The sequence below is a fragment of the Coregonus clupeaformis genome, chromosome 30, assembly GCF_020615455.1.
Source record: "Coregonus clupeaformis isolate EN_2021a chromosome 30, ASM2061545v1, whole genome shotgun sequence".
In the NCBI taxonomy this organism is placed as follows: Eukaryota; Metazoa; Chordata; class Actinopteri; order Salmoniformes; family Salmonidae; genus Coregonus; species Coregonus clupeaformis.
Window position 1 is genome coordinate 14220795 of NC_059221.1, and position 12997 is coordinate 14233791.

Sequence of the window (12997 nt, forward strand, 5' to 3'; positions counted from 1 at the left end):
TGTGATACAGCCTGGAATCGAACCAGGGGGTCTGTAGTGACGCCTCAAGCACTGAGATGCAGTGCCTTAGACCACTGCGCAATAGGTTCTCCTATGGGGACAGCCGAAGAACCCTTAGGTTCTAGATAGCACCTTTTTTCTAAGAGTGTATAAACCTTGTAGACTAAACATTTACATTACATTTACGTCATTTAGCAGACGCTCTTATCCAGAGCGACTTACAAATAGGTGCATTCACCTTATAGCCAGTGGGATAACCACTTTACAATGTTTTTTATTTTTTTTGTATGTTTTTTATTTTATTTTTTTTGGGGGGGGTAGAAGGATTACTTTATCCTATCCCAGGTATTCCTTAAAGAGGTGGGGTTTCAAATGTCTCCGGAAGGTGGTGAGTGACTCCGCTGTCCTGGCGTCGTGAGGGAGCTTGTTCCACCATTGGGGTGCCAGAGCAGCGAACAGTTTTGACTGGGCTGAGCGGGAACTATGCTTCCGCAGAGGTAGGGGAGCCAGCAGGCCAGAGGTGGATGAACGCAGTGCCCTCGTTTGGGTGTAGGGACTGATCAGAGCCTGAAGGTACGGAGGTGCCATTCCCCTCACAGCTCCATAGGCAAGCACCATGGTCTTGTAACAGATGCGAGCTTCAACTGGAAGCCAGTGGAGTGTGCGGAGGAGCGGGGTGACGTGAGAGAACTTGGGAAGGTTGAACACCAGACAGGCTGCGGCATTCTGGATGAGTTGTAGGGGTTTAATGGCACAGGCAGGGAGCCCAGCCAAGAGCGAGTTGCAGTAATCCAGACGGGAGATGACAAGTGCCTGGATTAGGACCTGTGCCGCTTCCTGTGTAAGGCAGGGTCGTACTCTCCGAATGTTGTAGAGCATGAACCTACAGGATCGGGTCACCGCCTTGATGTTAGCGGAGAACGACAGGGTGTTGTCCAGGGTCACGCCAAGGCTATTCGCACTCTGGGAGGAGGACACAACGGAGTTGTCAACCGTGATGGCGAGATCATGGAACGGGCAGTCCTTCCCCGGGAGGAAGAGCAGCTCCGTCTTGCCGAGGTTCAGCTTGAGGTGGTGATCCGCCATCCATACTGATATGTCTGCCAGACATGCAGAGATGCAATTCGCCACCTGGTTATCAGAAGGGGGAAAGGAGAAGATTAGTTGTGTGTCGTCAGCGTAGCAATGATAGGAGAGGCCATGTGAGGATATGACAGAGCCAAGTGACTTGGTGTATAGCGAGAATAGGAGAGGGCCTAGAACTGAGCCCTGGGGGACACCAGTGGTGAGAGCACGTGGTGCGGAGACAGCTTCACTTGGTAGGAGCGACCGGTCAGGTAGGACGCAATCCAAGAGTGAGCCGCGCCGGAGATGCCCAGCTCGGAGAGGGTGGAGAGGAGGATCCGATGGTTCACAGTATCAAAGGCAGCAGACAGGTCTAGAAGGACAAGAGCAGAGGAGAGAGAGTTAGCTTTAGCAGTGCGGAGAGCCTCCGTGACACAGAGAAGAGCAGTCTCAGTTGAATGACCAGTCTTGAAACCTGACTGGTTTGGATCAAGAAGGTCATTCTGAGAGAGATAGTAAGAGAGTTGGCTAAAGACGGCACGCTCAATAGTTTTGGAGAGAAAAGAAAGAAGGGATACTGGTCTGTAGTTGTTGACATCAGAGGGGTCGAGTGTTGGTTTTTTGAGAAGGGGTGCAACTCTCGCTCTCTTGAAGACGGAAGGGACATAGCCAGCGGTCAAGGATGAGTTGATCAGCGAGGTGAGGTAAGGGAGAAGGTCACCAGAGATGGTCTGGAGAAGAGAGGAGGGGATAGGGTCAAGCGGGCAGGTTGTTGGGCGGCCTGCCGTCACAAGTCGCAAGATTTTATCTGGAGAGAGAGGGGAGAAAGAAGTCAACGCATAGGGTAGGGCAGTGTGAGCAGGACCAGCAGTGTCATTTGACTTCTTTTCAAAATGGTTGACGAAGTCATCCACAGACAGGGAGGGGGGGGGGCAAAGAATGTGGCAAAGAATGTGGCAAAGAGCTTCCTAGGGTTAGAGGCGGATGCTTGGAATTTAGAGTGGTAGAAAGTGGCCTTAGCAGCAGAAACAGATGAAGAAAATGTAGAGAGGAGGGAGTGAAAAGATGCCAGGTCCGCAGGGAGTCTAGTTTTCTTCCATTTCCGCTCAGCTGCCCGGAGCTCTGTTCTGTGAGCTCGCAATGAGTCATCAAGCCACGGAGCTGGAGGGGAGGACCGAGCCGGCCGGGAGGATAGGGGACATGAGAGTCAAAGGATGCAGAAAGGGAGGAGAGGAGGGTTGAGGAGGCAAAATCAGGAGATTGGAGGGAGAAGGATTGAGCAGAGGGAAGAGATGATAGGATGGAAGAGGAGAGAGTAGCGGGAGAGAGAGAGCGAAGGTTACGACGGCGCATTACCATCTGTGTAGGGGCAGAGTGAGTAGTGTTGGAGGAGAGGGAGAGAGAAAAGGATACAAAGTAGTGGTCGGAGACTTGGAGGGGAGTTGCAGTGAGATTAGTAGAAGAACAGCATCTAGTAAAGATGAGACTTACTGGCTTTTGGGCTTTCATGCCAAGTTCAAGTACTGTCATAATAAAGACATTGTTATACATGGTGCATGTGATGTACTGTATGCACATTGTTGGTGCTGTAGTCGTGATGAATGAACTTCCATTAGCTAACCACCAGGTTGCATTAGAGCGCTGACATAAACTCCCCAATCTACCCAACTGTAGCAAGACCTGTCTCAATTTACTGCTAACGCCTCAAACACACCAACAGAAATTACGTTTTGGTACACCAGAAGCATATTTATTTCCAATAAATCCAGTGCGTTCTCTGTGGTGCATACGTTGGATTTATTTGGGCATATGCATCAAATTGTATGCGTAGACGGCTTTACAGAAATGGTAGCAGAAGGTGAATGTTGAAGTTTTGTTGCACACATATCCAGATAATGCTGCATACCATTTTGCGCAATAAAACTGTCGGTGTGATCGAGGCGTAACAGATGTGTGCGAGTAGAGAGCGATAGGCAGTGTGATTGATAAGTCAACGCCTCAATAGGGAGAGTTTCGCTATCAAGGGCGGGACAACTACAGAACCCCTGCCTTCTGAGTGGAAGCAACATAGAAGAGTCTTCTAGACTGAATCACACAACCATCTGGATCGCACAACAATAATGAATGCAAAGGCATCGTAGGCAAGAAAGTTCAGTTCAGCAACTAAGAAGTAGCTATTTGGGTGGATTAAAAAGTATATTATTGAAAGAAGATTTTACAGAAATAGATGGAGATGGATTGGCCTGGTAAATCGGAAACCATTCTTTGGAACAGAAAACAATTGTTACTTTTGAGATGAGGTTCAGTTTAGAGTAAAATACAGATGAGTGTTCTCTACAAATGCAAAAGTATAAGTTATTTTTTAAATGAGACAGTATGGAACTGGTGTTGTGTAAACGTTTGATTTAAACGGGAACTTTTGGAACAGAAGTGGCTGATTTGTAATAACGCACTGCTGCATTTTGGAGGAAGACGGAATTTTCGCACTTTTGGAAAAACTGTGGAAAAACGTCGGAAGAGGGAACTTTATTTATTCTACTAAAAGGATACAGTACTGCTTTTAACCATGGGGAATATTGAAAGTGTGGATGGACAGTCGGACAATATGAAGCATCATATAATGCCATTGAAAGTGCCCATGCCTGACCAGTCGGAGTTGGAGGAGAGATTTGCTTTAGTTTTGGTAAGTGACTGCTGCCTCAGATACATGTTTGAATTGAAATGGCTCCTTGGTTTGGTTTCCTGCGCTCCAGATTGTCACAGAGAGGGCCATATGAAACTTCTGAAGCGCACAATTAACATAAAAAAACAACAACATTAGGCTACATACTGATCTGCCATGCTGAAATTGTACACGCTACAGAACATATTACCTACCATATGATTAGGAGTAGGCCTACGTGTGAATTTTCTGTTTGTTTTTAATTAGTAGCCCAAAGTTTCACCCTTTGATTCGGTGAAACAGCTCAAAAACATCTCATGGATTCACACAGCAACACTTATTTGTTATTTTTCTTTTAAGATATTATTCCTTTAAAAATATGCATCACAGTTGGTCAATAAGCCCCAAAGAGGTTTCTAACATCAGTAAGATTAACCATTATCAAACACAAATGGTTAAACAAGACAATACATATTTCTGACAGTACACTGTGATGTTGTTTACAGTAAGACAATGGATCAGTTTATGTTGTCTCGTGTGTACTTCTTGTGGAAAGCAAGATATCATCATAAGAGTGAGCAAAACTAACCTATCCCACTTTTACTTTCTTCACCTGTAATGATAGAGTTGCTGATATTCTAAATCGGCCGACCCGTTCTGTCCCACCCCCACACCCTCTGTTTCTCCCACTAGGTTCTTTTGTTTCAAAAAAGTCAACTCGAGGCTTTGGGCTAATTTACCAAAGTTCAAGAATTGGCTAGTTTTCAGAGTACAATTCACTTTCATTTTCAAACCTTTCATGACACGTATTGGCAAAATTCCCTATGGAATTCACCTTTTTTTATTTCAAGTTTAGTCACAGTAGCATTTAGATAATTCGCTGACAGATTCCGACAACATTTTCTGAATTCCCCTAAAACTCCCACACCCGGGAGCTCGTAAAAGAGAACCACCCTCTCTCCTCTATTGCCCCCTCACCATCTTTGCATGCCGTCCCGCTTCACAGGCTTGAGTTGCGCTGGGGCTTTGTGATGCTGTGCACACAGTCAACACCCACTTTATCCATTGATCAACAGCTGAAGTGTCAAGCGTGTCTGTCATCCTAAATCAAGAGGGCAAGAAGATACTTTCGTTGTGCATAATAATGATGCACTGTTATGGACCAAAGTGATCAAAAATTTAAAGTTGGTGGACTTTGTTTTTATTGTTTGGAATGCCTTTGATTCCAAAACAAATTGGTTCTGAATGGAATGGCACAAATAATCTCTGTATTGTAAATAATTAAATAGTGCAGAGACAATTGCAGTGCGTTCTCTGTGGTGCATACGTTTATATAAACACTTTAATCATTTTAAGAAATCTTATGGTGACAAAAACTCTCAGCACTATCGGAAAAATGTTTTACATAGCTGTGTCAATAGCCGTGGTAATGCAAACTATTTCTTATTCTTACATTAGAAAGCGAGGTTCCTTGTCATTCTTTCAAAACAAACTGTCCCCAATTCTCATGTCCCTCCAAACCACCAATTTAATAGTCCAAACAAAGAAAGACTAATCACTTAATTCCACCATGAATCAAAACATTATTTCTCTGCCAATATGGCGTCCACTGACCATGTCAGTACGTCATGTTATCCGCCGACAAATGTGTTTGCTCACAAGTGCTAGTCTAGTGTTTCCCACTTATATGACCAACCTCACCACACCACATCACACCTGGCCTGAGTTTAGCCTCTGTGGACGGACTCTACAGTAACACTATTGCATGTCGCAGAAACACTGCAGCTGGCATCTTCTTGTATGATACTCTACTGTACTTTACTGTACTATACTATACTCTACCGTACTGTACTGTACTCTACTGTACTGTACTTTACTGTACTGCACTCTACAGCTAATTAAACCAATCAACATCTTTCCTGAGAATACCTGCCTCTTGTATACTGTACTCTGTAACTGTATATCAGTCCGCCTAGGGACATTCATGTCTGTCCATGTCTCTCTGTTACTCTGGCACAGAGCCATCTCAACACTGTCCTGCCAGATATCCCATTTAGCCTCTACTACGACTGTAGCGTTCTGTAGCCACTATACCAAGAGGATAGAAATAGAATTAGAACACATTATATAGGATTATTACTTATGTTTCTGTGGTCAAGAGACTTAAGGCAGCAGCTCAGTGAGAAACCCACTTACTCAGGCCCCACGTGTGCTAGTATCAGATAGTATGTGTGACGAGTACTGAGGATACGAAGAGGCAGGACGCAGACGCAGGAATCAACAAGGTCAAGGTTTACTAAACAATGAGAAAGAGAAATAACAATGATAGAGTACACGACACAAAGCTTAACAATCACACACAACATCATACAGAACAGTCCAGGGCTAAATAGGGGTGGTGATGAGATGATGAGGTGCAGGTGCGCTGGAGGTGATTAGGGTGCGTTGGGTTTCCATTCCGGTGTTGCCGAGGTGGTGCGATCAGACCGGTGGCTCAGTAAACCGGCGAATCAGAGCACCGGAGGGGAGCAACGGGAGGAGACGTGACAGTATGACAACTATCTGTAGCCAGAGATATTTGCTCTGGTTACTATGTGAAGAGACTCAAGCCAGCACAGTGACAAACTGCTCAGGGATCAGGAATTCTTGCTTTTCTAACATCATCCTCTATTTCTATACCATTGAAACGAACCTACCCCCATACAAATAGCCTACTTTTAATGACTTTTCCCTGATTTGCTATGTTGTCCCGATCAAATCCCTGCACTTGTTGACTGCTGTGCTAAAGTCTCAGCCTTGAGCTATCATGACAAACTATTATAACAAATACCCACATATTTCACATAATCTCTCCCCCATAGAGGACTGCCTGCAGGAGCCAGTGGGTGGTAATCATAGGCCATGCTCAGCTAGAAGCTGTTTTCACTTAGTTATGACTGTTAGGGGTCATGCAGAAACAGATATTTTTAGACATCATATTTTCCAGAGGGCACAGCACCGCAGCAAGGGGTATGTTATGTATCAACAATACTGTGTCCTCTCATGGCCATTAGTGCCTTGGTTAGAAACGTTAGTTCTTAAATCACGACAATGACAGAAAGTAGACTAATCACTTTACGTAATCCCAGAACCCAGAACCAAATCTTGCATGCGTACTGGCGAGTTTATGTTAATCTCTATGTCATAATAGACAAATACGATACGTCATTGATTGAACTGGATAAATCATGAAAACATATACCAAAACAAGAGATATCAACTATGGTGGTAACTTGAAGGCCCTTTTCATAGATCAAACTGGATATACTGAATCATGGGAAAATATACCAATACAAGATACTGCAAGATAGATACAAGATAGTACAACTCCACTAACACTATCATCCTCCCTGTCAACCCACCAGTAGCTCCAGATACTTCATTGACTTTGTTTAATTTTGTGAGAAAGAACAACATGCCTGTGTGTTTTTAGTGGACTTATCGTGACAATGGTCTGTGCTCAGCACTGCCTGCTGCCTCTGTTCAGGAGATAAAGAGACGTCAAAGCTCCAGTCTTGAAGTTGGAGGTAGTAGAGGGAGACACACACACACCATCTTGAAGTTGGAGGAAGTAGAGGGAGACACACACACCATCTTGAAGTTGGAGGTAATAGAGGGAGACACACACCATCTTGAAGTTGGAGGAAGTAGAGGGAGACACACACACCATCTTGAAGTTGGAGGTAGTAGAGGGAGACACACACACACCATCTTGAAGTTGGAGGTAGTAGAGGGAGACACACACACACACACCATCTTGAAGTTGGAGGTAGTAGAGGGAGACACACACACCATCTTGAAGTTGGAGGTTGTAGAGGGAGACACACACACCATCTTGAAGTTGGAGGTAGTAGAGGGAGACACACACACCATCTTGAAGTTGGAGGTAGTAGAGGGAGACACACACACCATCTTGAAGTTGGAGGTAGTAGAGGGAGACACACACCATCTTGAAGTTGGAGGTAGTAGAGGGAGACACACACACCATCTTGAAGTTGGAGGTAATAGAGGGAGACACACACCATCTTGAAGTTGGAGGTAATAGAGGGAGACACACACACCATCTTGAAGTTAGAGGTAATAAAGGGAGACACACACACCATCTTGAAGTTAGAGGTAATAAAGGGAGACACACACACCATCTTGAAGTTGGAGGAAGTAGAGGGAGACACACACACCATCTTGAAGCTGGAGGTTGTCAGGAAGAGAGCACCATGGCTTGGCTAACTGGCCGTGATTAGAGTTCAGGTCACACTGGGGGTTTTCCTTCGCAGAGAGAATGGTACTATTTGCTGAAAACAATCTCAGGGATTTTACATTGTTGTTTCACTCTGTTTCCTACAATAGATTGGGGAAAAACATTTCTATTGGTCATATTTTCTTTGAATCAAACATGTTTCCTGTCTCCATTTTGTTACAAGAAGCATGGTGGAATTGTCTATGCAAATAAAATAATCAGTATAAGTGGTATTTCATAACTGTTTTCCATAAATATAATTCTCTTATCACAACATTCTTCCATCTCCCCCTGTTGCGTTTCCGCTGTGTACAGATGTGCATACAGTGGAAACCATATGTTTGATGTATTTGATACCATTCCACCAATTCCGCTTCAGCCATTACCACGAGCCCGTCCTCCCAAATTAAGGTGCCACCAACCTCCTGTGGTGTGAATGTGCATTACTGCTTGTGAGCGTTTGTGTCTGTCAGGATATGTGTGTACTAGGGATGTTCGAATATGTCTGTGTCTGGTGGGGCAGCCTCCTCCTCTCAGACAGAGGCAGGCAGCTCCAGACATCCCTTGGCCTTTGGAATGGCAGCAGCACATTATGATATCATGGGTGCAGGCTGTGCCAGTGCAGTAATATCCACAGCAATACGGTAATGACTTTAGCAGAATCACTCTTCTATGGATGGGAGAGGAGGGAGAGGAAGATGGAGGAGGGTCTGAGTGGAGGGGGGCAAGGGGATGGGATGAGACCCCTGGGTTAAATTAGAGTACTTCTTGCAGTCTGGTTGGGTCAAGTCTAACCGGGAGCATGTGCTAAAGGCATCTCCTCTTTTCTCTCTCTCTCTCTCTCTCTCTCTCTCTCTCTCTCTCTCTCTCTCTCTCTCTCTCTCTCTCTCTCTCTCTCTCTCTCTCTCTCTCTCTCTCTCTCTCTCTCTCTCTCTCTCTCTCTCTCTCTCTCTCTCTCTCTCTCTCTCTCTCTCTCTCAATTCAATTCAATTCAAAGGGAAATATATGTTTACATTGCCAAAGCAAGTGAATAGATAATAAACAGAAGTGAAATAAACAATCAGAAATGAACACTCTCTCCCTCTCTCTCTCTTCAGAAACAGCACTGGCACTGTTTATCTTCTTCTGTGGCTGGAAACAGCGGTCTGCCCAACATCTTTTCTCCCTCAAATGACACTATATTCCCTACATAGTGCACTACTTTTGACCAGTGCCCATAGGAAATAGGCTGCCATTTGGGATGCAACCAGACACATGGACACTATACTCGCTAGATACACATGTGCAATCAGTGTATATCTATGCACGGATACTGGGTGTCAGCGTCAAAGCGCAGGGTAATCTTATCCCTCTCAGGAGTCTCAAGTCTTTCGTCGTTTTCCCTTACCTACTCATTATTGTGTCCTTGGAAGCTTTGACTTTAAACGCTATGGGTTTGTGGGATACTAGGGAGCTTTGACTTTAAACGCTATGGGTTTGTGGGATACTAGGGAGCTTTGACTTTAAACGCTATGGGTTTGTGGGATACTAGCTAAGCCTTATGGAATACTACATGAAAAATGGAACTTATCTCTCACTGTTGCAGCATGGGATTTCCTTCCTTCGGATTCCTTACGTCCTACTCACCAAATTAGGGGCTGGCTTATGAGCTAACCTTCTCCATATGCCTTTCTCCTTATGAAAGAGATGCGAGGTGGTGGGGGGGTTTGAAAGGTGTGTATGGCTGGAGCAGTAGGAATGGGGGCTGGGGCCTTGGAGTTCTGGATGGATCTTCTTTCAAAGTGCCCCCGCACTACTCCACTCCAGTGCTGTGTGTGTGTGTGTGTGTGTGTGTGTGTGTGTGCGTGTGTGTGTGTGTGCATGTGTGTGTATGCCCCCGCACCCCTCCACTCCACCGCTGGATTCCTGTGGTCAGGTCTGGGCTGGGGCCACAGCTAGGCTCACAGAGGGAAGATTCCCTTTGAACTGGCTGCCTGCCATTGTACTGCCTGCCACTGTGCTGCCTGCTGCTGTGCTGAAATTACCAACGGTTTGAACAGTACACATACACACACACATCTTTAAAAGATGTTGGGAAAGTGACTGTGGTTATTTTCTCTACTTGATTACGTTGGTTGGAGTCCACCCTAACAGAGTCATAGGGCTCTAGTCAAAAATAGTGCACTATATAGGGAATACGTTGCCATTTGGGACACAACCAGAGTGTTGCTGAGAGTTGCACCATACTCCGAGGTTTGATTGTGGTACAGGCAGGAAAGTCCCTCTGGTTTGCACGAGCTCACGGATATTCGTGTGGAATGACATTTTGAGAGGTTGGAGGAAGGAAAGTAGCCCACTGGGCACAAACTGGTTGAATTAACATTGTTTCAACTTAATTAAACGTATTGTGACGTGGAATCTACATGGAAAATACATTCATACATTGGATACAAAAAAAGTCATCAACGTAAACAGTTGTTTCGAGGGTGTAATTTCAACCATGAGATTATGTCATCATGGTAACCTAATTTCAATATAGACAAACCTTGTATAAAATATGTTGAATTTGTAGCTTTAAAACTACGTCAGATCTTCCACGTTTTATCCACTATCTGACAGAAAACAACAGGCTGAGCAGCACCTCCTGGATAATTGATCTATCTACAGCTACCCTTTGGTCTCCCATCCTACTAAATCAAATCAAACTTGATTTAAAGTCAGTTTCAAGTTTGATTTGATTTAGTCCTATTCTTTAACTTACATTTTGGTTGAGATGGAGAGGTGAATCCAACATATCAAATATTAATTTGTAGACAAACTGGAATTAAAGTCAGTGTCAGAAGATACATCTCTGAAATACAACAAATAGCCTATTAACTTGTTGACAAGTTTAAAAATTATATGTTGGATTCACGTCTCCAACTCAACCAAATATAAAAGTTAAAGAATGGGATTAAGCTAGTGGCTCAGATGGAACTATCCAAACAGTAGATACATCTCCTTTAAATGTTGATATTTGGTTGCGTTGTCAACCAAACACAATAAAATATTACATTTGTAATACAGTAAATAGTCTCAAGTTAAATCGCTCTGCCCTTTCCTGGTTGCTAAAATTTGAATAGTTCGCTTAATTTCAGTTTATGTGACAAAACAAGCAAGTGTAGAGAATCATTGTACCATAAATACTGCTGTGAAGTATATTTTCAATAAGCTGTTTGAAGCTGGTGTAAAAAAAACTAAAGTAAAAGACGCAAAAATGAAACTTAAGAATGGGAAGCATAGAAATAGCGCACATAGAACAGAGCTACAGCTTCTTAGACTTGCTTTAAATGAGAATTACATATCTATAACTCACTTTCTAGGTGAATTTGGTCAGGTCACCTAAAAAGTTACATACTGCAGCTTTAAGACTTTCTTACAAACTAATGTAACATTGAACCTTAAAATGAGTAACACATCCATGGCTACATTTTGAGGTTACTTACTGTAACTATACATTTCTCCATATGTAATCATATAAAGTGTGCATGTTCAAGATTGCATGCATAGGTCATCACAGGTCTGTGGAGATCTTCACAATTGCTGTGCAGAATCTTGAACAGCATTGATCACTTGCACCATGTACTTTTAATGTAATCTCAACTGCAATCCAGGTCATTTGGTTCTGCTATTAGATGAAACACAGTGATAACACATTAATCTGTTGTATAAATAAACAAATTATCTGACATTGTATTCCCATTTTATTTTTGCTGTGCTTTTAAATGGTTGAAAGCGCCGTGATAGACATTTGGGTGACAACTAAACCAAAAATCTAACATTGTTTTTCCATTGGAATTTGGTTGTGCTTTTAGATGGTTGAAAGCATAGTGATAACACATTGAAATTCAACTAACTTTTGGCTGTCTTTTTGAGTGGGTGAACATAGGTTGTAATCTCATTGATCAACAGCTCAACCAAATATTACCCAATTATCCACGTTGAAATGACGTGGTGTGCCCAGTGAGAGGGTTAAGTGAACCATAGTGAAGTGAAATGAGACAGAAAGTGCTGACAGTGACTCCTCCACCCCTCCAATGACATCAGCAGTAGTCAGAGAGAGATAGAAACAGAAGTCGAAATTACCCATGAGTCATGAGTGGACAAATTACCAGCCTAGGATTGTAAAATAGGGGCCTTCTTGCAGTCATAAGGACAAAGATTCAGCAGGAGGCAGGCAGGTAGAGGTATAAATTGTGATCAAATGTATTTACACAGCGCTGGTGATGATGGTGATAAATGTACAATTCAAATATATTTACAAATATGTATATACAGTGAGGGAAAAAAGTATTTCATCCCCTGCTGATTTTGTAAGTTTGCCCACTGACAAAGAAATTATCAGTCTATAATTTTAATGGTAGGTTTATTTGAACAGTGAGAGACAGAATAACAACAACAAAATCCAGAAAAACGCATGTCAAAAATGTTATAAATTGATTTGCATTTTAATGAGGGAAATAAGTATTTAACCCCCTCTCAATCAGAAAGATTTCTGGCTCCCAGGTGTCTTTTATACAGGTAACGAGCTGAGATTAGGAGCACACTCTTAAAGGGAGTGCTCCTAATCTCAGCTTGTTACCTGTATAAAAGACACCTGTCCACAGAAGTAATCAATCAATCAGATTCCAAACTCTCCACCATGGCCAAGACCAAAGAGCTCTCCAAGGATGTCAGGGACAAAGATTGTAGACCTACACAAGGCTGGAATGGGCTACAAGACCATCGCCAAGCAGCTTGGTGAGAAGGTGACAACAGTTGGTGCGATTATTCGCAAATGGAAGAAACACAAAAGACTGTCAATCTCCCTCGGCCTGGGGCTCCATGCAAGATCTCACCTCGTGGAGTTGCAATGATCATGAGAACGGTGAGGAATCAGCCCAGAACTACACGGGAGGATCTTGTCAATGATCTCAAGGTTGAGAGCTTCAAGTTCCTTGGTGTCCACATCACCAACGAACTATCATGGTCCAAAC

At 43.5% G+C, this 12997-nt stretch overlaps 1 protein-coding gene across 5 annotated transcripts in view; it reads left to right on the forward strand.

The window, feature by feature from the left end:
- Positions 1–3150: 3150 nt before the first annotated feature.
- Positions 3151–12997, forward strand: part of LOC121545846 (formin-like protein 3) — a 54004-nt gene continuing 44157 nt past the window's right edge. For all 5 annotated transcript variants that reach the window (XM_041856714.2, XM_041856716.2, XM_041856718.2 and 2 more), the window contains exon 1: positions 3151–3748. In XM_041856714.2, the coding sequence (XP_041712648.1) occupies positions 3632–3748 (117 nt within the window). In that variant the 5' untranslated portion in view covers positions 3151–3631. The remainder of the gene's footprint in view (positions 3749–12997) is intronic.